We start from the raw sequence: 25,257 nt of genomic DNA on the forward strand, positions 1-25,257 counted from the left end.
CTGACTCTGGTCAGCTTCCATTATCACAGGGGACCAGGCCCATACACATATATAGTGATGCAATTAAAAATGTACAAGACCACATGGATATATCAGGACTAAAAGGACCTTGATATAGTCATATAAGGTTGTTTTTTGGAAATGTTATACCAGTAACATGATGTGAATCAGCTGAAACCTGCAACAGCATTGTACATGCTTCATTTCTATATGTAACTGTGATTATTCTATTAAAATTTTATTTAAAAACAATGGAATATATAAGGGTCAGAGCACGTTTAATGGAAGTAGGGGGGTGTTATCCCTCATGAACTGAAGACTCCCAAGGATTGGATTAAGGCTTTATCTGAAAAGACTGAAGATCTCAGCTCACAGAAGGGTCCTCCTGCTGACGTTTGGGGAAATCCAATCACCATTTCAGCAAGATCAACCCCCCACTTCCATTCATGTTGCTTGTTCAGCAGGCTGAGATTCTGCTGCGAGAAAATCATATGGAAGCTTCTTTTTTTTAATTGTGTCAGAAGCGACTTGAGAACATACTGCAAGTCACTTCTGGTGTGAGAGAATTGGCAGTCTACAGAGACGTTGCCCAGGAAATGCCCAGATGTTACCATCCTGCTGGGAGGCTTTTCTCATATCCCCCCAAGCTAGAGCTGATAGATGGGAGCTCACTCCGTCTCACAGATTTGAACCGGCAACCTTCAGACCAGCAGTCCTGCCGACACAAGGGTTTAACCCACTGCGCCACTGCGGCTCATAAGGAAGCTTAATGGCACACATCTACATGTGGACCTAATCCAGTATGTTGTGAGAAAACAGAGCAATACTGAAGTCTGGGTCCAAACTTATTAGTGCTTAAAATACATCCATCAAATATTAACCTTAATTACATAAGGCCTTATGTAATTATGAATCTATGATTCTAATACGTCCTTGATGTTGATGGATCTCTCCCAATCATACCGTATATATTCATGTGTAAGTCAACCTCCTGTATAAGCTAAAGGCAAGTTTTGGGTATAAAATAATGGATTTTGATATGACGCCTGGATAAGTCAAGGATCATTCTGCAGAGAGAGGAAAGCACTGATGTCACCTCTAGAGAACAGAATAAGCTCTTGCCTTTTGTCGTTCTACTCAGAGAAGGGAATAACTCCCTTTTTGAGAAGAATTAAAGTACATTACTCACAGTGAACTGTGGTTTTTTGGGTTGTTTTTCAACTGAAATTTCTAGACATAATACATGAATATAGGCAGTCAAATCTGGATCCAACTCATATTATTGACTACATTGCAGCAAAAATAAATGACATACATTTTCTTAAATACCACTTATCCTTTCCTCTCATCCTTCAGAAATAATTTAGCAGGATTTAACTTGCACAATTCCTTCTGAAGTAATATCAGTCCCTAAGCCATGCTTCAAGAGCCAGGAGGTGGGGAGATTTGCAAAGCCTTGCATTTCCTGTCCACAGAGCTGTCTTAAAGCTCCTGTCATTTTTGCTGTTGAACTTTCCCGAAGTAGTTCATACTAAGAGTGACAGGGCAAAACAAAGGAGGGAATTCCAAGTGCAACTGAAACAGATATTTAAAACAAATTAATGAACTCCTTTCTTGTAGCTGCCCCCCCCCCTTTTTTATGAGGATGTTGAGTATTAAATGAATCAATGCAAATGTTTTTTGCATGGCAAATAAAAAACAAACAAATCACAGAAGAACTTATTCTTTGAAGAGAAAATCTCTAATAATTTATTGACCTTCAGTTTCACATTGTGAAAAAAAATGCAGTTTTACAAAACTTCAAAACGTAGTTGCAAACAAAGAGACACAACATAGACATTTTTACTTCTTTGCTTTCCTTTTTGTTGTTGTCGGTGCTGTACGTGAACCGCATCTTCAATTGTCAGACAAGGGACACTATTCAGCTCTAATCACTCTTTATTCAGACAGGTGTCAGGCCTACAGAAAAGGGACTACACAATTATACCAGAAGTGGTAGGCTGCCCTTTGTTGTGCGTTTCCACAGCAACCGGACCACAAAACGGGAAGAACTTTCAGTCTTATGCCAAGGGGTTTTTGTGCGCACTCTAGTGTGAATTGCATTTGTCTCAGAAGTGTGGGCTGCTTCTCTGACTGGAATCGCCAAGTAGGAGGTCAGGATTCCCACGTCAATTCAAAGGAGGGGAACCCAAAGTATTTGCCGACAGGGCTAGAGGCCCACCCTGCTTTTTCAGTTTCCTTCAACTTATACCCAGGAATTAAATCCTAGGACTTAAAAGCAAACCACTGCTTTGAAATACAACTTCAGAAACTTCAGACACTTTAGGAAATTGGATGGTATTACAAACCAGATTTGTGTCATAAGCTAGACAGCTGTATCGAGAGCTGCTGCAGGCAAAATTCTGTCCCTTCTCTCAACAAGGAAAACAAAGGAATTTTTGGACCCTTCATTCAAAGTACTCTGAGATTTATGCCTGTACTAAAGGAGTATTTTTAAAAAAGCTTTCACAGTTCAGCAGTGCTTTAGAGACATTTTATTTGCACGTAAACTTTGCAAGAACTAAGGGGGCTGCAATCCCAATGCAACTGAGCAACAAGTCTTGCTTAAAGTATTTGTGCCGAGAGACTCTTTATCAAAACCAAATTTAATGTCAGGACATGGGTTAAAAATTACTGTTCTAATGTCTTTTCCAGTTTTTAACCATCTGACAATGGAGTCATCTCTCCACATCTCTGGCTTTAACTGTTGTGAGTTTAATTATTCATGGATTTGATTAAATCTGTTCTTCCTATGGCATTTGACCATAAATTGTGCTGGAGACTTAGAAATTCCCAGAGAAGAGTTCTCTCAGGTAAAATAAAAAGCAATTTCTTTATTCATGGTTTTCACTTTTGTGAGAGTCCTGTGCCCCTAATCTCAGCAAATGTGAAGGGCTAATTGTACATCATTTGGGAAGGAGGTCCATAATCTGGCAAACCTTCCTCTTGGTATGTTGTTGCCGTGTGCTGCATGGTTACAGAAATCCCCAGCAAAGGAAGAGAGATTCTTAAAACTCAAAGAGAAGGCAAACAGCCTTTTTCCCAAGCAAAGAGTGACCACCAGCAAATCATCTATTTCTTCGAATATTCTGTGTCCACAATCTAGTGAGACTTTAGTTTTTCCTTTATTCCAGTCACTCAGTATATTTGAATCGAAGTTCAGAAGAGAATTTTGGGCTGGGAAGCCTTTATGCAGCCTTCCATTGCAGCTATAATGTAAGAAAACTTAAGAATCTGTGAAAAGTGTGCAAATCAAAGCAGTGGCTTGCCACACAAAACTTCTGCATATAGAAATGCAAGTAATTCAGAGTTTCTTTTAAAAAACACATTTCTGCTAACCATGCTAAGGACCACAAGTATCTGTAAGAATGCACATACATTCATTTCTTATTTAACTGTAATACATAAGAAATGCATATATCAAAACTTAGGAAAATTAGCCTATGAGAGCATGAGAAAATTCTCTTTTAAGACTTGAGGCTGCCATCTTAAAACATATCACAGCCTTTTCTAATCTGTTGCCCTCCAGATGTGTCAGTCTACAATCCCCATCCCTTCCAACCCACTTCGTCTTATTATTTTGGTGTGGGGATAATGGAAATTGTAATTCGCCACATTAGAAGGCACAATGCTGGAAAAGGCTATTCTAGGAAATCAGCCCCACTGTACATCTGAATACAGGACTGTGCTATGGACTCTGTTAAAATGTTGTTCTATATGTAAAGAGATGTCAAAAGTTTAGCTACATCATCAGCATCACCATCATGTAGGCAGGCATAATAATATAACTCCTTGTAGACATGCACGCATGCAATTGAAAACCATTTTGTTTCTACAACATCAGACAAGACAACCAACCACAATGGAGGACTGGCAGCTTTATGTTGCTTGGGCCACAACCAGTTCTTATATAAACCTTAAGTAATAGTCTGGCAAAACAAAACACACGAACCCTGTGTAAAAACAATGGAATGAACAGGGTTGTTGCTGATTTTTTTTAAAGGGAGTAGGTTTAAAAAATAAATTAAAGAGGGGGGGTATTTCAAATCTCTTTTATGAGATTATGTCAACTATGTATCTGAAAGTCTTTTAAATTGTTAATTAATGAAAACAAATACAAATACTTCAGGACTGAACAACTTTGTTTTCTCTTTGTCATTCTAACTATCATAACAGGTGTTACATGAAATGGACAGGGAGGTAGAAGGAGTTTGTTAAGACCATTTCAATCCAAAAGGGATGAACCTATAATTCCCCATTATCTTGTTTCTTAGTTTTAAATGAGATAAACTTCCATTAGTTAGAAAAAAGGGGGACCATGGCAAATACCGCTCCCCGGCAAATAAATAAATAAATACCAAACAAACAAAAAGCAAAGAGTGAATAATGCCATGAAGAGGGCTCTGTGTAAAGAATTCTGCAGGCTATTTTCCACCCCATCCTCTCTTTGCAATAGCAATGCGGCTGCACAAAAAGAAAGCTGGCCGGGTATTTCCAGATGAGTTCATTCAAAAAGGCATGACTAGGCAAATAACGTGTAACAGGAATACGCTCACCAAAGCCACACCGCATGTAACCCTGGGAGCCAGTGGCCTGAGAAAGCCACCTCCTTCCTTCAGGACATGTGTCATTTAAGACGCCACCTTGTAATCCTGCCATTTCTGACCCTGGCCTCATTCCCCTCTCCTCTCCTCTGATACAACTCAGCGTCTTCCTTGTGCAGCAGAGCAAAACCAACCATACGATCCACTCAAACCCTTCGCACTTGAAGACAACTCTAGGCATTGTATTGGCATGCAAGCACTGAACAATAAATAGCTATCTACAACAAGTAACAATTTAGAAGTAGGACAGCTGTAATTAATAAATATAAGAAGGAATCAAATTCAGGGGGGCATCATTATTTCCCTTCACCCACAAATACTGCAAAAAAAGAAATTGTAGTGTAAATAATATGAGCTGTTGCTCCTTAGCAAGAAGAAAGTCACTTGCCACAGCTTGGCAACTGAGATGGATGCTCCAGGCACTGCCTAGGAAAACACGCTCATCTCTGTGGAAAGGGATCCAGCTGCATCTTCATTCACAAAGACATATATCTTGCCGCTGCTCCAGACCTGGCCCCCTTTTCCCTCTGCAGCTGCTGCTGAGGTTTCAAACTGTCACAAAGAGAGGCAACAAGCATTTCCAATTCCAAACACAAACAGCAAAGTCCATGAAAACGGAGGCTTGCGCTATGTTGTGCCGCTCTGGAAAGTTCAGCTCCCCTCCCTCCCGCCTCTCTTTCCTTTTAAGGGCTGATTAAACTTGACATTAATCCACAATTACTGACACAGGGACCCGATCACAGGTCAATTCATTCAGAGTTAAACAATATGCTGATATACTGAAGACAATAATCCCCTTCTATTCCTTCATTTTCAGCCTTAAAATATTCAGAAGGTGCAGAAGATTTTCTTCAAACTCAGGAACAGAAAGCAGAATAGTTTTTTTTTTCTTCATTCAAACCGTTTTCTCCACCGTTGGCGCCAATGTTCTTAACCAAATAATGGAATAAACTAAGAAAGAGAAAAAAGAGACAAATTAGAAGAGCTTGGTGAAATAATATGCTGTTCAGATGTTTTCTCAAAATTCAAAGTAGCATTCAAGGCCAGATCTAGCTTACAGAAAATGTCAACGCCTCTTTCAGAGATCAGTGCCAAAACCACCAGTTGATTTCCTTCACAAAATGAAGTGCAAGAATAAAACTGAAACACAGATTCTGCAACTAAAGTTAACTTCTCAGTATTCTGATATGGCAAATTTTTTCTCCTTGATAGAAGTTATATATCAATTCAGTATCAGGCTTTCCTCCTCTAAGCTCTACAAACTGACAATATGGCAGAGTTAAAACTAGGAGATTGGGAGGGACATCTATTGCAGCTTCCCTTGAGCAAACAAACAAAAAATAACTGCCTGGGCAGGAGTAGCAGGATAGCCACTTTGGTCTCAAGCCAAAGCAAACTAGCAACAACAAAAATGGAGGGGGGGGGGGGGGTGCAGCCCTGCTGGAGAAGAGAATAGCCAACCAATGCCCTGTTAACCATGGAGAATCTTGAATAGGACCGATTCAGAATATGAATGGCAGACATATTAATCCCCTTATTTAAAAGGTTTCTGCTATTCATTATGTCAGAATTCTGCTTCGCAGTGCTTTGTCATGCGACAATGTGGTATGCTCCAGTGCCTCCCCATTGAAGCCTTTTCTGTTACGTTGATTATTCAGTGCAAAATATTGGCTTTGGATGCCATGGTTTGGCGTCCGCACTCCACCTTCTCACTCCATTATGCTCACGGCCAGTTTTGAAACCAGGCACCATGCTGGTTTTTAAAGTAGAAATTAATAGTTCTGCCAGGACGTATGAAGCAGAGTTTGATGGGATTTCCGCTGGTGTAATTACAAAATTGCTCCAGTTAACCTGGTGGGACACATTTGAATATACATGCCTGTTTCTGAAAGCTGAATCCAATCTCAGATTCAAAGTGCAGGGGAAAAGTTCAGTGCAGAAAAGACAGTCAAGCTAATGCTGCAGACTTTGCTGTCTATCTCTCACTGATTCTAAGACAGACAACTTTTAAAAGTATTTCTTGGTGGTTGGTCTAGTATTTCTTGGTGGTTGGTCTTCCATATATTTAACCACTGAAGCCAATATCATGATTATACATAGATTTGCTTTTTTCCCCTCTTGTGCAGGGATGTGGACTCCTAGTCATGAGAGAAGCCACAAGTCTGAAGGAAGAGACAAAGCAGATTTAAGATTTCCCTAACTGCTGTCAGGCTGGGGCCACACAGCACCATGAAAACACAGCATAATCAGAAGTAATTTCCTTTCTGTCCTTCCCTCCTGCTGCTTTGTCAGCAGGACAGTTTTTTTTAAAAAAAAACCACTCCATGCTGGATGTGCACTGTGCAGCCCCAGTTACATCTATCCAGTTATCTTAACACAGAAGCTGAAGCTTAAGCAGGGCTTTAAGAAGGAAAAATGGAACAGGAAAATATGTTGGCTTTGTGATTTAAGCTGAAATGGCAACTTTTTGGATGTACACATGAGATAGCTTCATTTTCAAAATATAGGCTGAGGATCCCTTATTCAAAATACTTGGGACAAGAAGTGTTCCATATTTCAGATTTTTTTCCAGATTTTGAAATACTTGCATGTATGTATGTGTGTGTGTATATAGAGAGAGAAGTAGCCTAGAGATCAGACCCACATATAAACATATAATTTTAGTCACAATAATTTAATAATTTTGCACATGAAACAAAGCTTATGTACACTGAACCATTAGCAAGCATCTCATCCAGACAGTGAACAATTTGGGATAATTTGGAATTCCAGATAAGAGATAATCAACCTGTAACATCAACCGATAACAGTAATAATGAAAAGAACAATCCAGGAAAGTGCTGAAAAAACATGTTAAGCATTTCTCTTGGCACAGTTCTGAGTCTAAGAATTTGTTACCACTAAGATGGTTGAATTAATGACAATTTAAATACCAAAAATGGAATGATCAGAGGGTTCTCTCTGCCAGTTCTCTCACTATAGGTTTCTGAGTGGTTTGAAGGTTTATTTGCTTAATTTTTGGGTTGCACAGGAAATGTGCAATTAGCCTTAAGTATTCAGGGTATTTTCAAACTTAAGTGTTTGAGACCATTGTATTTTGGATGGAAACCAGCACATTCTGTTTTTAGAAAAGCTTGTCTTTTCTAAAAGCTTAATCACACCCATTTCTTGGCTATTTGCAATAAAATGGGAAATCATCATACCCTATAGCTGCCTTCCTTAAGAGATTAGCTAGCTATACTATAGAACAGTGATTCTCAACCTGTGGGTCCCCAGAGGTTTTGGCCTTCAACTCCCATAAATCCTAACAGCTGGTAAACTGTCTGGGATTTCTGGGAGTTGTAGGCCAAAACATTTGTGGACCCACAGGTTGAGAACCACTGCTGTAGAATTAGTGTGGTTTGACCCCAGAATGCTATGGAATCATGGAAATTATAGTTTTACAAGATCTTTAGCCTTGTCTCCCAAGTGGTGCCAAACAACACTAATTCCACAGCATGGATGCATCATAGATGCAACCTTTAGACATATTGGATTTGAATATACAGCATCCACAACAGCAGCCAATATCCATGCTGGCTAGGAATGATGGGCACTGAAACCCTGCACATCTGCAAGTCATCATTATCAACTATGTCAGGAAAAGTTTTTGTGTGGATTACTGAGATAACATCATAAAACACTTTAAAATAACTCAAAAGAAAAGAATGCTAATAGAAGTGTTATGCAAGGATTGAAAGGATTGAAAAACCAGGAATCACTCAATTCTATGGAATTAAGAATGCAACACTGTAACCATATTAGCATGGAATCATAGAGTTGGAAGAGACCTCATGGGCCATCCAGTCCAACCCCCTGCCAAAAAGCCAGAAAATGACATTCAAAGCGCCCCTGATAGATGTCCATCCAGCCTCTGCTTAAAAGCCTCCAAAGAAGGAGCCTCCACCACGGCTGAACTTGAACTAAAACAGCCCAATCTACAACTATTTTATAGATATTGCTAAATGGCTTTCTTTTTGGCACCTACTTTTTTACAAAGAGATTATCCTGCTTTTATTGCAAGTGTAACCTAGCCAGTTCCTCTTAATCTTTCCACCAGCACTAGTCTTCACTAGAAGACAATAATACCACAGAGTATATTTACAACCTGAAAAGCTTTATGGGTTCTTTGTGCAGCATCAAAATGCCAGGCAGAATTATGGGCATGAGTCTATTTAGGAAACCTGAAATGCAATTCATGGAATATTCAGATGGAGTAGCCCAGTCACTAGTAAAAATGTGATTTGAAGAGCAAAAAAAAAATTATTAAAAGAGCAGTAAGCTGTGAGTAAGATTGGGCTTCACTTACTTTGGAAAAATACAAACCTTTGCACTCTGAACCCAAGCTCAATGATTAAGAAGTCTCTTAGAATTCAATATTCATCTTGCCATTTTGGAAATGTGAAAAGGGGTGGGAAAACCAGATATAAATCCCTAAAAGCACATCCAACTGTTAAGAAAAGGATGTATCACAAGGAATAGTTCTATTGGCACTTCAAAAATGGGGGAAAATAAGGTAAAAAAGTGTATGCCAATAGCAAGAAAGCTAGACAAGCATCTGCAAGAACTAGTTCAAATTCAGAGTTTATTGTAAGCAAATGCCATTCTGTAGTGGTCACCAGTCCTGCACTTGTTCACACCATCAGGTGCAAATCTGGGCCAAGGCAATGAACTGTAAAATAGAATTTATGGGCTTTGAAACGCTCTGCCTTGCAAGCCAAATTATAACTTGAACCAAATGATATGTCTTCTTTTAAGAATAGGGTTAGCATGATTCACCATCAGACACACGTTTTTGTGTATATTATAAATAGTCTTAATTTCATTAGGTCCAAATACACAAGCCTACATAATTTGTATTTGATGTTGATATGTGGCTTGAAATGTGTTTTCAAAAAGTGGTCTACACATGCAGATGATAGGCATCCATTCAGATATCAAAGTCAAACCACTATGGTATGCTGGGATTGAAAGGAGGTAACTGAATAGCATTTAGATGTATCCATAGTTTCATACAACTGCAGTGAGGCCAGGAACATATCCTTCATGGATAGGAGAGACCTACTGTACACATGAATCAATTTTGTAAACATAGCTAATGTGAATCAGATCAAGGGCCGAGCAAAAAGCAACCTTTATGTCATGGAAACACAAATTACTGATGGCTGCATGTATGATCACCCAGTTCATGTCTAACATTGCTTACATAGGTGTTTACCTGGAGGAAATTGAGTATGCTTACAGTACTCAATAAACCAAATAATGTTACTTGCAAAACTGTGGTGTTTAATTTGAGAAAATGGGGCTGGGGTTCTATTCCCAATTCTGTCAATAAGATATAGCACTGGCTAAATCATATCACATATGACATTAATACCTGTACAAATGCAAAACAACCACCTGTATTGGTAGATGTGGTTCCTCACCTGTATAGGCACACATGCAATTAAGAAGGGAGATGCTTCCATGTGCTCACAAATGCAGTGGGAATTAGCGAATAGGGCACTGTGGTTATGCTGTTCCACACATCTAGTGTGGGGTCATAGCAATCTAGTGTCTTGCATCTCTGGATGCCAAAATATCCTCCAACGACGTACAACTTGTTTCCAGATGCTACTGCATGGCAGCTCATTCTCTTAGCCGTCACATCTCCCACTTTAGTCCACTGGTAGGTTTCACTGTTGAATTTATAAGCAGAGCATGCAGAGAATTCGGTGTCTCCACCCATAATAAAAATCTGGTTGCCCAGAACAGCTGCAGCTGTATATCGCCATGGCTGGGGACAGGTAGCTGGTACTGTCCATCTGTTCTCACACAGGTCATAACATTGAACTTTGGGTAGCTTATCATGGCTAACACTGGTACCACCAAAAGCAAAAAGCTTCAGCTTTGCACTCACAACAGCCGCATTGCTTACTCCTTCTCGAAGCGGGGCAACCATTGTCCATTTGTTGGTCACAGGGTCATACTGTTCTACCTGTTTTAAGGATACTGAAGGAGATGCTGGAAGACAACCAGTGGCTGCTGTGTGGCCTCCTACAACATAAAGGCAGTGTTTGAGTTCAGCAGAACCATGGCCAAATCGTGCAACTAGCATGGGAGCAGCCTTGGACCACTCTTCATGAAGTGTATCGTACACCCAAACATCTTTAGAGACTCCATTTTCAGAACCCCGGCCACCGGTAATATAGACTTTGCAACCAATAGCACATGCACTGAACTCTTTCCTTGGGCTTGGAATGTCAGCTTTTGGAATGATCTCTTTTGCTTTTTGGTCAACCAGGTACAACTTGTCACACATAAACGTTTGCCCTCCCAAAAGAAATAAGGCATGGCCAGTTTTTCGGGGTCTTGCACATAAACTAGTGACTACACCATCATTTTGCAAAATCTTCAATTTGCACCGTATTGCTTCTTCAACAATGTTTTCGCTCTTCCTGTGCTTGGTAATGAGTTCCTCAGTAGCTACATTCTCCATGAGATAGATGGCAGGCAGAAGGGCCAACCTCACGGTCTGCAACAGTTCTGGAAGATAACAGTGGCGTTTGTTCAGATCATAGTTTATCCAGTTCATGGCTGATTCATATACTAACCGCTCATCTTCAGTCTCCAGTTCTTCACTTGACAGGAGCTGCACAACCATGTCTTTGGGGAGTTGAAGAAAGTCTTCACTTTTACTGATGGTTTGGAAGTTGCTAAGACACATCCTCCAAGAAAGCTCATAAAGTTTGGTGCACTGATGAGCATCAGAGAGAAGCAGCATGCCAAGGCAGTTTGTAGGGTGAAGGTTCTTCTCTAAGAACTCTGCACAAGCATCTCTAATGTCTTGGAACTCCAACATGTCACCTGCCTCTAGAAGAGACTCTGCATTTTCTTCATTGATGATGACCCTTGAGGAGTAAGCATAGTCAAGGAGAAGCTCTAGAACCTCTGGGTGTATGGAGTTATGGAAGTTCACTTCACTGGCTTGGCTCTCTTTGAGTCCTCCACTGAACATGGCTTCAAAGTAGCGGCTGCAAGCGGCCAAAACAGCTCTATGGCAAGGAAAGGACTTGTTCCCGGCATGGAGAAGAACATCTGTAAAAAGGCGTTGCTGACGCAGAAGGTTGAGATGAGTGAGGACGCTATCAGCATAGGAGGATTTGTGGAATAAATATATGTTTATGGAGCCAGTGCTGGCTCTGGACTTGCGATTCTCATGCATGCTGACGGACATTTTCTTCCACACCTAAACATAAAAAATAGCAAATATGTCTTAGGAAAACAATGTAAGGATTTTTTTAAGCAGAAATAAAATACCATAATAATATAGATATTGATTTTTAAGGCTATACCAGTAAAATCAGTGGGATCTAATTTCTTGGCATTGCTGGAGGGGGGGTTCACTTTTGGAATACAGTCTCCAGAACCCCCCCCCCCCCAGACAACATGGTTACAGTATCTGAGAGAGAGGTTCTTGGAGTTATAGTCCAAAAAAGAAAATTTTCAACCCCTCTCAAAGGTAAAAGGTTACAGACCTGCAAACTATGGTTTTTTTTTTTTGCCCAGCTTGCAAAGCATTATAGAATTATAAGCTGAGGATAAAGTATTTTCTAATACAAATCTCTTAACCGGCATATTCTAAAATTATTGCTCAAGACAGCAGGTTTATCTTGGCAAACCAGATCTCCCACTTCTACAGCAATCTACAGTGGCAGTTTAAGAAAGGCTGGGGGAGGAGACACCTTTGGCTTTTCACACCTTTCCTGTGTAGAGCATATGATTCAAAAATATGCACAGATGAACATACTGTAAACATTCTCCTGCCTTGAATCACAGCAGGAGGAGCAACAAGCCAAATTTCATTTAGGAATGTAAAAAATACTGCAAAGAACTTTAGCACCCACAAATTAGGCTCATTAAGATGATATCCTGATAGGAAAGTTTCGCCCACACCAAGAAGGTATGGAAAAGATAAAGCTGAAAGGTCGTTCCCAACACTTTTTGAAAACATAATTTTTCTAGTGCTATGTGGAGAGTCTACCACAGGTGTACATCCTCATCTCTGAAACTAGCTGTTATTTTAGGACTAAAACCACAGTATTTAAAGTACACGTTGAAACACAAGAGACCTGATTCTGAAGTCTTCACTGATTCCATTCCTTTTAATGGGAAAAGCATTAACTGCTTATCTTACAAAGGATAAAGCTTCCTATGTTTCTCATAAAGCAATAGCTTGGAGCTAATTCAGTTCAGAGGAAAATGGATATTCTTTTGCAAGACTATGGACTAAATTCAATTTTCATCCCACCAACCAGTGCAGCCTTTGAGTGGATTTCCAGTCAAAATACATGTTCCAGCAGAAGGGGAGACAATCTGAGATGATTTCATCCTATTAGTCTACAATTCCCAGGTCTACTACCATATCCTCCCACATTCACATCCAGAGGATCTCATTACCCTGCAGAGCATATACTTGGAGAATATAAGACTGCAAAGAAGAGAAAAAACATGACCACTGCCTCTTTCCAGGAGAAAGAATCCCTCAATAGATAAGAAGCCTCCTACAGATAGAAGAAGCCCTGCCATTCATAGGAAGCATCTACTGCAGGTTCTCAACCTGGGGTCCCCAGATGTTTTTTGCCTTCAACTCCCAGAAATCCTAACAGCTAGAAAACTGGCTGGGATTTCTGGGACTTGTAGACCAAAAACATCTGGGCACCCAAGGTTGAAAACCACTGATCTACTGGATCTAAAACAGTATGATTTGGACAAGGATTCAAGCTGCCCACCTACAGGCCAGCATCCAAAAAATTAATTCCTGCAGCATAAGTATGTATTATCTATGTCAGTTTTTTTGTTATGTGTTCAAGTCAACTCTGACTTATGAGAACCCTATCGTATTGGCAACATTTATTCAGAGGGCATTTACCAATAGATTTCCTCTTTGGGTGAGAGAGATTCCATGAGTTTCCATGACTTAACACAGACTCCAATCCTGGCTTCCTGGGTCTAGCACTTAAATTCCTATACCACACTGGCTTTCTCTTCTAGTTAGGGATTAGAAGACCTATCTCTTCCAGCAGGCCTACCCAAGCATGAATTTTAAATTCATGTCATGTGTTTTGGTCTCTCTGTCTTGTGTGATAAATATGTATTTTGCAGAAATGCCTTGATCTGAATCTTTTATGGAACTGAATTTTAATGCGTGTTTATAGAATTTTTATAGTATTTGTGTGTTTTTAACTGTGCTGTGACCTGCCACGAGCAGTGGGGAGAGGCAGGTAAGAAATAAAATTATTATTATTATTGTTATTATTATTATCATCTATTAGATATAATGCGTAACAACTGAGTAAAAGTCATAATGTCTGGGAACAATAGAGGGCTCTATCACTCCTAATAAAACCTTAGCAAGGTTGCTTTTTAGACTACATATCTTGGAATCTTCAGCTTTAGCCATGATGGTTAAAAGGTTCTGAAAAACTAACCTTTAAAAAAAAAACCCTAATTTGTTCAATGAATCAATCATTATGTTTGCCCTCCCCGAAGACTGGGACTCAAGGCAGTTCCTAACCAACCATAAAGTCCACTGTGGTTAGGTCCACCTGTTACACTGGTCAGACCAGCTTTGGTTCAAGTTTTATAAAAACTACCACAGCCTACAGAAAAGGCTATGTTTCCACAGGCCAGACCAACAGTAGGTGTTAAGGAAGTTTAGAGGACAGAAAGATATAATTTGTCATGACCTCCATGAAACTTTCCCATGAGACTAGACTTGTCACTCAATCGGAAAGAATCTACACAGAGAAGTTGAACTATTCATTAATCTGCTACCAGGTGATGAGTCAAACCTGACACTCAAAAGGAATTGGCCAGGCCCTTGACATATGGGGAAGTCCACAATATTTGTTTAAAATGCAATGCCCTAGCTCCTTTGGAGAAAAGGTGAGGACCAGAGTTTGGAAATGGCTTTTTAGAAAAATGAACAAAACTATATGCTGAAGCCACTCAGAACTGATCAGTGGATTCCTGAGCACTGTCCAACCATTCATCTGTTTTGCCACTGCAGTATGTCATTACAGTAGACTTTTAGTAAACTGGAACTCTCAAGCAACTGGCAAAAAATGGAAAAATTAAAATTAAAATACTAGCTGTTTTTAATAATACAGTATAATAATAAAACTGCATCTGTTGGAAATAGCAACCTGCCAAGCCTTGTTAATGTATATATTTTCTAACCTGTATTCTATGTATATGTTGGTTTTTCACCTCTTTGGTGTGAGAGGGAACATGTGATTGTACTAAGCATGTTCAGATTCAGGACTCCATTTTGTATTCACCCTTTTGCATCAGACCTCAGTGGAGGTGGATGCATGTATGTGTTTGGTTTTCAGTGAAAGCAGGTTGTTGTTTGGACTTCAATTTAGAAGTATGATTATGAACTTCAGTGAGTACAAATATACCTAAAGACTATGGACAATTGATTAAGAATGATACCCTGTGTACTCAACACAGAGAGAAGCTGCATCCTATCTGTAACTGAACTTCAATAGGAAATGTGCTTGTATGATGATTTAATACAAGATGTTTGAGTAAACAAGATATGTTATTTTTATAATACTTTTTTTGTCTCTGAATGCATATTTTAAATTAAGAGGTTTCAAGAGAGTGTATATCTTTTGGGCAACTGCAAATTTCAACTTCAAAAAAACAACCACCCTCTGCTAACCAAATATATTTTTGTAGTTCCATGTCTTTATCCTTGGAAGTTTAAATACATGGTTCTTCAGTTTAACAACTGAGTAAACCATGTGCCATTACATGAAAGCTTATGAAAATCACTTGTCCAAAGGGTTGCTTTCTAACAAGATCATGCATTTCTTGACTAGTGGTTTTCAAAAGGTGGTCTCCACATGTTCATGGAGATTCCCATTTGCCAAAAGGATATGTGCCCAGAGACTGGATGCAGTTATTTTCCAATAGATTATGGCCGTGTCACATTAAGTTTATCTTTATTTGCTTTTAATTACTATGTTTCAATATTATCACATCAATACACAGTGTATTGTATGCTATAGTATAGGCTATAGTATTAGTTAGGCCTATTTTAATAGTAACTCTCAAGCGACCAAAAACTACATTTATCCAACCTCTACCAATTCTCATGGGTGTTCGATTAACTGAGAGTCTCTACTATATATATACATTATTCTTATAAGCAATTCTCCAAGATTTCAAGAGTTCCAATCTGAACAATGGCAAACTCTTATCAAAAGACAGATAGAGACAGATGCTAACTATGCATGCCATGAGAGGGCAGAATGTTTTACATTGTTTGATCTGTGTGATAATGAATTTTTATTGCCAGGAAGGAAGGAATATGCTTGGGGGATTTCCTGCCATATGTATAAATTGGCAAGCTCTCCATATTATGCACCTTGATTTCATGGAGTGAGGGTAGTTTGCTACTGTACTACACACAACAAGATTACTTGAACTGCCTCTGTTTCTGTTGATGGCTGAAAAACATCCTATGTATTACCTTATGGGGAGATTTTGGACTATTATTTTTACAGCCCCCTGGCATGGTTTCTACCTGTACCAAGGACATGTAGAACCTGTCATAGGACTTAGAATATTTTCCATTTTAAAGCCAATCCTACTTATATCAAAGCTAAGCACTTCTGATTTGGAAATCATTACAGAAGTTTGTACATTGATAGCAACATACATTCCGGGAAGCACACCTTAGCTAGGATTATGATATATCCTGATGGTCAAAGCATGTAGGAATCTTTTTATTACCCAGTTTGGTTGCTTAGTAACCATGACAGAAGAAGAACGCCACTGTAAAAATATTTCTAGGTTACAGTTTGCAAAGTACTCACACAATTTGCATCCTGAGAACAGTATTTCACATTCTGGCATAAACTCAAACATCGCTGAGGATGAGTAACCATGACTGATCCTAAACGAGATAACAGCCAGGTTGCAATCTGAAACATACTTAGGATGCATTTGTTAATACTGTTTGACACCACTTTAATTGCTATGACTCAATGCTATAGAATCCTGGAAGCTGTAGTTTGGTGAAGCACCAGCATTCTTTGCAGAGAAGGCTAAAGATCTCATAAAACTACAATTCCCATGATTTTAAAGTATTGAGCTATGGCAATTAAAGTGGCATCTAACCACAATAAATCTACAGCATAAATATACCTCTTACCACCATCAACAAAGGGGTGAGCAACTGTGAGTCTCCAGAAGTTTTTATTGGAAGTGCCATAAAATCGTACTCAGTATGAAGGAGTTTAAGTTCCTGTCCCAGCCCAAAAAATACAAAGGGCCTTACTAACTTATTCCTATATCCCATTTTAACCAGGGATGGGAACCCTGTGATTCTCCAGGTGTTTTTGAATGAAAAACTGTTGGGACTTCGCCAAAGATGAAGAATGGTGGGAGTTGCAGTCTAACATCTAGACGGCCACAAGATTTCCTGTATAGAGTACTAAATCAAACATTAGTCCTACCACTGATATCAACAAGACCTAAGATAGCTGTGATTAACAACTACATTCATTTCAATGGACATAATCTAGGTGAAACTAATACTAGATTTATCCCATTGTTACTAGCTGTTATGCCTAATAAAATTATCAGCCAAACAACCAAACATTAACTGGGTGTTCTAGACTGCCAGAAGCTAATGCTAGTTTAAAATTTACCTTACTCCCTCAAGAAATCACCAGCTATACCTACTGGAAACTAATAGATATTATCGCTCCATCATCCTGAGTCATCAGGTAAATATTTGCCGCTGAAATTAAGTATGTATTATACAATGCAGTTACCGCAACCTAAAATGTAGTCTGTATGTCTCCTCTTAAGTTTAATTAATATTTATAACTTAATATTGCTTAGCAGAGGTGCCTTCTAAAATCTCTCAGACCCAGCTACTGAAATCACATATCTGGTATGGCGTAGATAACTGCAAGCAAGTTGTTTTTATGTGCCTTCAAGTCAACTCTATCTTATGCCAATCCTCTCATATGGCTTTCTTGGCAAGATTTATTGAGAAGAGGTTTGCCAATGCCTTCCTGAGGAAAATGCAACTTGCCCAAGGCAGAGCGGGAAATTGAACCCTGCTCTCTCAACATCCAAATCCAACATGCAAAATGCATCCACACTGTAGAACAGGGGTCCCCAAACTTTTTAAACAGGGGGCCAGTTCAAGATCCTTCGGACTGTTGGAGGGCCGGACTATAGTTGGCCACCGAGCAATAATAATGAATACTATTTATTTATTTAATACATTTATATCCCGCACTTCTCACCCCGAAGGGGACTCAGAGAGGCTTACAAATTAAATTTACATACATTATATTATTAGCATAACACAATACTGGCAATCAATTACTATAGTGTACCATATAAATATATTGTAATATTATTAGTAACATTACATTTAATATATAATATATAATTAATATTATTATATTGTATTATTAGTATTATATTGTATTACAAAATAATATTAATATTATATGCATATTCAATATATTATAATATTATATATTATTGTACATTATATTGTATATATGTATACTAATACTAATAATAACAACAACAATAATAAAGAAGAGGGTTGGAAGAGACCCCTTGGGCCATTTAGTCCAACCCCCTTCTGCCTTTGTGCACCGAAAGCACAAGCAAAGCACCCCTGACAGATGGCCACCCAGCCTCAATGTTAATAATAATAATAATAAGGGTTGTAAGAGAAGAAGAGACCCCTTGGGTCATTTAGCCCAACCCCCTTCTGCCCTTGTTCTGTGGGGGCCGGATAAATGGCTTCGATGGGCCGCATCCGGCCCCCGGGCCTTAGTTTGGGGACCCCTGCTGTAGAATGAATGCAGTTTGACCACTTTCACTGTTATGAGATCATGGAAGGTATAGTTTTCTGAGACACCAGCACTCTTTGATACCTTATGACACTACAATTATGACAATCATAAGATACTTTATGACACTACAACTCCCGGGATTCCATAACATTGAGCTATGAGTTAAACTGGCATCGAACTACATTAATTCTACTGTGTAGATGCATCCTCAAATCACTATGCCATGTTAGCAATCTTTCGGAGGGGGGGGGGGGGGCATGGCAGATACACCATCTCATTTTCAGCCCAAAACTAAGGTAGAAGACACTTCTGAGTTTGTATTTCCTGGTTCTATTCACCCACTTTTCATTGCTAGAGGCAGGTTTTTAAGGTTGGGATGTCTGCAATAGTATAAACTGCTGCTCTATTTCTATTTGGGTGGTAAGTTTTTTTGTTCTTGAAAATGTGCCCAAAGGTTTGGAAGGTGTTTTAGGGAGCAAAGCAAGCTCCTGAGGGCTGCATGCAGCACATAGGCTGTGATTTCCTCATCCTGATCCGGAAGGAACTCATTCCACCCTGATGCACAAAATCAACACCATCTGAGGCTGCTCTTAAGTCACAAGGACTGTAGGAAGCCTAGCATGTCTGGGTTTCCTGCGGGGACAGAGTGTGTTAATTAAAACAATCCCTCAAATCAAGTGCATTAAGGAAAAAGCTTCTCAAGATATGACCTTATAAATAGTTTTGTCTTGAGCTTTGCAGTAATGGGACCCTTCATGCGTGTGAAACAAGCTCTGCACAGACACAGAGCTCTGCGCACATAAAAGTTTATGATAGAATCAGACTATGCTAGAGGTAGTGCTTGGCAGGATGTTCAAAATGTATGGCTTAATAGCAATTTTAAAATGTATGCAAAGCAAAAAAAAAAAAAAACTTGCTGAAAGTGCTTCTGCAGCTCAGTCAGTTCCATGTAGTACTTTGCAAGCTGGGGCTTCCATAACTGTGGTATCGCACAGGAAAAGATTCCAAAAATGTAACAAAGAGCCAAAAACGAGTAGGCCAGTTGACTGGAGCTCTTGGAGATCTCTCATGTATATGGAATCCTTCAAGCAGTAAGTTGAATTCAACTGACAGTAAGTCTTTCACCATAACACAGAATCACAAGGAAAACATTACATTAGATTTCTGTGAATTCTAACCTAATAATAATAACTTTATTTATATCCTGCCCTCTCTCTTCAAGGGGACTTGGAGTGGCTTCCAACAGAAAAAAATAATAGAACTAGAGCAGCAGTTTATATTACATCCCAACTTTAAAAACCTGCATCAAGCCAAAAAAAGTGGGCAAGTAGAACCAGGAAATACAAACTCAGAAAAGCATTCATCCATTCAAAAAATAATGCAGTTTCAAAAGAATTCCAAACAGAAAAAGCAAAATCTAATATAAAAGATGCACTGTTTCCTTATCTTTACCTTAGAACACTTCTGAGTATCAGCATCCCAATAAATTATTGATACCAAAATATCCATTAAAAGTGTTCACTGAGTAATGCCTTAACTGGTGCTAATAGAATTTCATTCCAGAATAATCTAGAACTCTTTTGTTTCCACTATATGATTGACTTGTTAATTCTTATAGAGATCCACTTCAGCACACCCATTTATATGAGCTTCTGATTATGTGGGCATTTTGGGTGGGCCATAAACTACCAGGACAGCATTCCAAGTTGTCAGCTGAAACACTGCTCCTCGCTCTGCTGCTGCAAATTATGCAAGCAACAGAGTATTCTAGCAAAGATAATTTTCAGAGACATTTAACAAAGCAAAGCAATTGTAACAATGTCCTTCAGGTAAATCATACCAAAACATATACACTACCAATCATAGAAGGAAATGTGAAGCAAAAGTGCATAACCATGATCAATGCCATTTATTTCTAAGTACATATGGTCCTGTCTGATCTTGGAAGCTACTCAGGGCTAGTTTTCATTAGTATTTGGATTGAAGATTGCCAAGGAATGCCAAGTGCTGTAGACTATATTTCAGTAGAAGGAACTGGCAAAACCACCCCTTAATGCTCCTTGCCTAAGAAAATCTTATGAAATTCATGGGATAGCCATAAACTGTAGGGCAACTGGAAGATTCCTGACACAATACCTGACATCAGCACTGAATTAGAGCTACACCCCACTCAGCATGCTGGCTGGCTGTGATGTGTTGTAATTCCACATATCTAGAAGGCACCAGCAGCTTGTGGGAAGTTGATGCACAGGACTGCATTAGAACAGTCCCTTCCAATAGCAAGATTTCAGTAGGAAGCACCTCAAAGGAACTTTACAAGTGATGGCTATTAGTCTTCATTTTTACACTACATCTTCAGGTTTTTTACAATACAAAAGCCATCTTGGGTCCTAATTTGCCCCCCAACCATCTGTTTACAACATCCGTTCACAGTCCTTTCCCAGGCTCAAAAATAAGAGGCTATTTCCTGTTTTGTTTTCTCATCCTCCTGCATCCTGCATTGTATGGTATTTGCTGATGTTGTTGCATGTTTCTGGCTTTTATGAACCCTAAAGTGACCTTATCACTTTGTTTTTGTGGTAAGATTTCTTCAAAGAATTGTCTTCCTCTAAAGCTGAGTGTGACTGTGGATTTCCATGATTCAATTCTGGTCTCCAGTCATAGTTCAACACCAAACCACATTGGTTCTCTATACTAAGGCATAATATTCTTAAATGCAGAGGTCCCATTTGGGTCTAAATCAGGCATTGGCAAACTTTGGCCCTCCAGGTGTTTTGGACTCCAACTCCCACAATTCCTAACAGCCTACCGACTGTTAGGAATTGTGGGAGTTGGAGTCCAAAACACCTGGAGGGCCAAAGTTTGCCAATGCCTGGTCTAAATCCAGCTGTTAGTTCAAACTGGAATAAAACCATAGAATAAGTGGGAGTGACTCTGTGCTGACTTAACAAATCTTCTCCCATTAATTCAATGAGTCTTCAGAAGTTGGGACAAACAAGATTTAGTACAATGAATAGTTTGCTAAGGCACTGCATAAATGACCACAGGACTGATTAAGACTAATCATTTCTTTGCATATGAAGAGATAAAAAACAAACATGTTATTGGAAGCCTATCTTTCCAATGACTGCTCTAATTCAGCTTCTGCTTCTACAGGTTGGAAGGAAGAGAAATGCACACTCCCAGAGAAGCAAAATAAAGTATTTGAGTTTTGGAGCTGATTTTAGGCAGAGGATGAAAACAGTGAAAGCTCAATAATTATCTGTACATACCTCTCATTAGGCCAACAGCTTAAAACCAAGTATCTCATTACTAACTTTCTGGTTTTTCCTATGCAGCAATAATAAAAGAATGCACCTAGAGCAAACAGTCTTTTACTTCCTGTGTACAATCCTCTCTTAAGATTTTAAAGGAGCCACATAAGGAATGGACTTGACTGTTAAGCAAATATTGATATAGTTAATCATATTTTATCATAGGAATTCATACATGGCTAGGAGATTCTCCTTTGTGGCTTATTTAAATTTGCTTTCAACAGAGATGCCCTGAGCAGTTAAAAAGGAATTTCTCTTTTACAAGGAGCAGACACAAATTAATGTGGACATTCCATTTTCACTGCAAAAACTGTTGTTTCCTTTTCAACAGCCACAGCAAAGCAAAAGCCCAGATTAGTGTAGAATACAGACTGGTAGAAAATATCATTTGGATAATCTTTGTAATAGGATTTTAAGTTTTGGGATAATACACGCAGCCGGAAAAGTGGCATCTAGGACTTTAGTTTCTGAACACTTCCAGTCATCAAGCAGCACTGGAACATGATGGATAAAATCAATTAAAGGAAAATGTTAACACATCCCACTCTGTCATTTTGGGGAGTTTTAAGGGACACAGTCCAGTCATTTAGGAGAAGTGAGAGAGAAGAAAGAATATGCTGGTTTTATGTCACTTTTTCCTGGTCGATCACAGCTTTGGGTCGCTGAGTTTTCTGTGCTGTATGGCCATGTTCCAGAAGCATTCTCTCCTAAAGTTTCACCTACATCTATGGCAGGCATCCTCAGAGGTAGTGAGGTATATTGGGAACTAGGCAAATGAGTTTTACACCTCTGTGGAATGTTCAGGGTGGGAGAAAGAACTCTTGTCTGTTTGAGGTAAGTGTGAATGCTGCAATTGGCCGGTTTGATTAGCACTGAATGGCATTTCAGTTTCAAAGCCTGGCTGCTTCTGCCTGGGGGAGTCCTTTGTTGGGAGGTGTTAGCTGGGCCAGACTGATTCATGCCTGGAATTCCCCTGTTTTCAGAGTGTTGCTCTTTATTTTCTGTCCTGATTTTCTGTCCTGAGTTTTTTAAAATACTGGTAGCCAGATTTTGTTCATTTTCATGGTTAACTCCTTTCTATTGAAATTGTCCACAAGTCATTGAAATCCACAAGCATGTGGACAATTCCAACTGAAAGGAGGTAACCATGAAAATGAACAAAATCTGGCTACCGGTATTTTTTTTAAAAAAAAAACAAAACTCTAAAATCAAGACAGTAAATAAAGAACAACAATCAGAAAATCGGGGAATTCTAGTCAGGAAACAATCAGGGCCAGCTAACACTTCCCAACAAAGGATTCCCCCAGGCAGGAAGCAGCCAGACCTTGAAGCTGCAAAGCAATTCAATGCTATCAAGCTGGCCAATTGCAACATTCACAGTTGCCTCCAACAGACAAGAGTTCTTTCTCCCACCCTGGATTTTCCACAGGATATATAAACCTCACTTGTTAGTTTCCAACAGACCTCACAACCTCTGAGGATGCCTGCCAAGGATCCGGGCGAAACGTCAGAAGGGAATGCTTCTGGAACATGACCATACAATGTGTTTTCAAAGGCTTTCATGACCGGAATCACAGGGCTGTTGTGTGTTTTCCAGACTGTATGGCCATATACTTCACAACCTCTGAGGATGCCTGCCATAGATGTGGGCGAAACGTCAGGAGATAATATTTCTGGAACATGGCCATATGACTATACGGAAGGGCAACCCAGGGGCCCTTCCATATAGTCATATAACCCTGAATATATCAAGGTAGAAAATCCGACAGTATCTACTTTGAACTGGGCTATCTGTGTCCACATTAGCCTATGTTCCAGTTCAAAGCAGATAATGTGGGATTTTTTTTTCCAGCTGTGTGGAAGGGGCCCCAATGAGTCCAGCCATGAAAGCCTTCAATAACAAGATATCAAAACTGTGAACACACCCCACTCTGTCTTTTAAGGGACACAAATCAGTCATTTGGGAGAAGTAAGAGAGAAGAAAGAGCATACTGGTTTTATGTCACTTTTTCCCCCAGTTGGTTTGTTCCCGGTCTAGACCGGGAATATAAATCTTACTTACACTTTGGTGCTTTTGAAGGGCTTACCCATGATAAGAGCAAACACAAAGGTGGGTGAGTGAGAGGCGCCTACATGTTTAAACTGCTGCTTCCTTGCCAATCGGCACGTTTTGCAGCTGCCTTGGAAGCCCACGCGGGTCTCCACAAAAGACCGCCAAGTGTTGCCTCCCCCTTTGCTTCGAAAGGAAGAGCAGAAACTCCGAGGCATCCCTTGGAAGAGAAGGAGGGAGAGGAAGGAAGGAAGCGAGAGAAAAGGCAGCCGCACAGCACACCCTCCGGCCCGCCTTCTTCCTGTGCGGAGGGAAAAAAAGCAACGAGCCCGGTTGGAGGCGCCGCAATTCAGCTCCTTCGGCTGCAAAGACAGACAATCGCCTCTTTTTTGGGGGGGGGGGGGGGGGGGGGGGGGGAGAGAGAGAGATCGGGACCCTTTTCTACACACAGGATACCATTTCGTGCCGAAACCGGATCGGGTGCGGGAGAGAGAGTTTTGAATGTCGTAAGTCAAAGCGCATCTGCACCAGGCATGGGGAAACTTGGGAATTCCAAGTGTTTTGGACTCCAACTCCCACCATTCCTCGCAGCCTCAGGCCCTTTCCTTTTCAGGCCTGAGGCTGCGAGGAATGGTGGGAGTTGGAGTCCAAAACACCTGGAGCTCCCAAGTTTCCCCATGCCTGTTCTACAGCAGATGCTCCCCAAGAGTGCCCCACTATCCACCCACTTTTCCCTTCCAACTTACAGCCGGCGTGTCTTCGGAGGACTCCCGCGTCCTAGTTCCAGAGAGTGGGGCCGCTCACGGCATGGGGAGCCTGGGGTTGTGGGTCCTTCTCCGCAAAAGACCCGCCTCCCCTTCCCAGCCTGAGCCGGAGAAGCAAGAGAGATGGAGAGAGGAGCCACGCCGTAGTGGCCCCGGCGACTGACTGAGCGGCCGCTTGGCTTCCTCGCCGCGTTTGTATGAACTGCGGCTGCAGGAGGAGGAGAAAGAGATAGGGAGGAGTGGGCGGTCTTGCCCCTGGCCTCGCCCCCCGCCCCGCCTCCTCTGAGCGCAGGAGTGGAAACAAACGGGGGGATTACTCCTCGCCTCGCAGAAAGGGACAAGGGGGTTCCTGGCACTAGCCTTGAATGGCGTACAAAGATGGCATTGAGAGGAAGGAAATCAGTCCTAAAACTCCTTTTGCAGCAGAGGCAAGCCTGTGGTCAGTCACCACCAACGGATCCGGGCCCTGCTGCGGTCTTGAAGACTAGGCGAGACCATTCAGAAGCAGGACTCTGTCTGCTCCACAAAGAACTCTCTCGCCTAGTCTTCAAGAAACAGTCGGAT

The 25,257-nt window shown here is 40.3% G+C and overlaps 1 protein-coding gene across 1 annotated transcript; it reads right to left on the bottom strand.

Annotated features, from left to right (window-relative positions):
* Window positions 1–1,719: 1,719 nt before the first annotated feature.
* On the bottom strand, window positions 1,720–24,899 carry enc1 (ectodermal-neural cortex 1). The gene is made up of 3 exons (XM_003216257.4): window positions 24,676–24,899; window positions 10,109–11,910; window positions 1,720–5,594 (listed from the first exon to the last, which is right to left on the bottom strand). The coding sequence occupies exon 2, from the start codon at window positions 11,896–11,898 to the stop codon at window positions 10,129–10,131; it is 1,770 nt and encodes a 589-aa protein (XP_003216305.1). The 5' UTR covers window positions 11,899–11,910; window positions 24,676–24,899; the 3' UTR covers window positions 1,720–5,594; window positions 10,109–10,128.
* Between the last annotated feature and the right edge of the window lie 358 nt (window positions 24,900–25,257).

The sequence above is a fragment of the Anolis carolinensis genome, chromosome 2 (genome assembly GCF_035594765.1).
Source record: "Anolis carolinensis isolate JA03-04 chromosome 2, rAnoCar3.1.pri, whole genome shotgun sequence".
NCBI classification, from domain to species: domain Eukaryota; kingdom Metazoa; phylum Chordata; class Lepidosauria; order Squamata; family Dactyloidae; genus Anolis; species Anolis carolinensis.

Excerpts from the sequence above, each read along its gene's own strand:
- enc1 (XM_003216257.4), bottom strand. The coding sequence starts at position 11,898 with ATGTCCGTCAGCATGCATGAGAATCGCAAGTCCAGAGCCAGCACTGGC.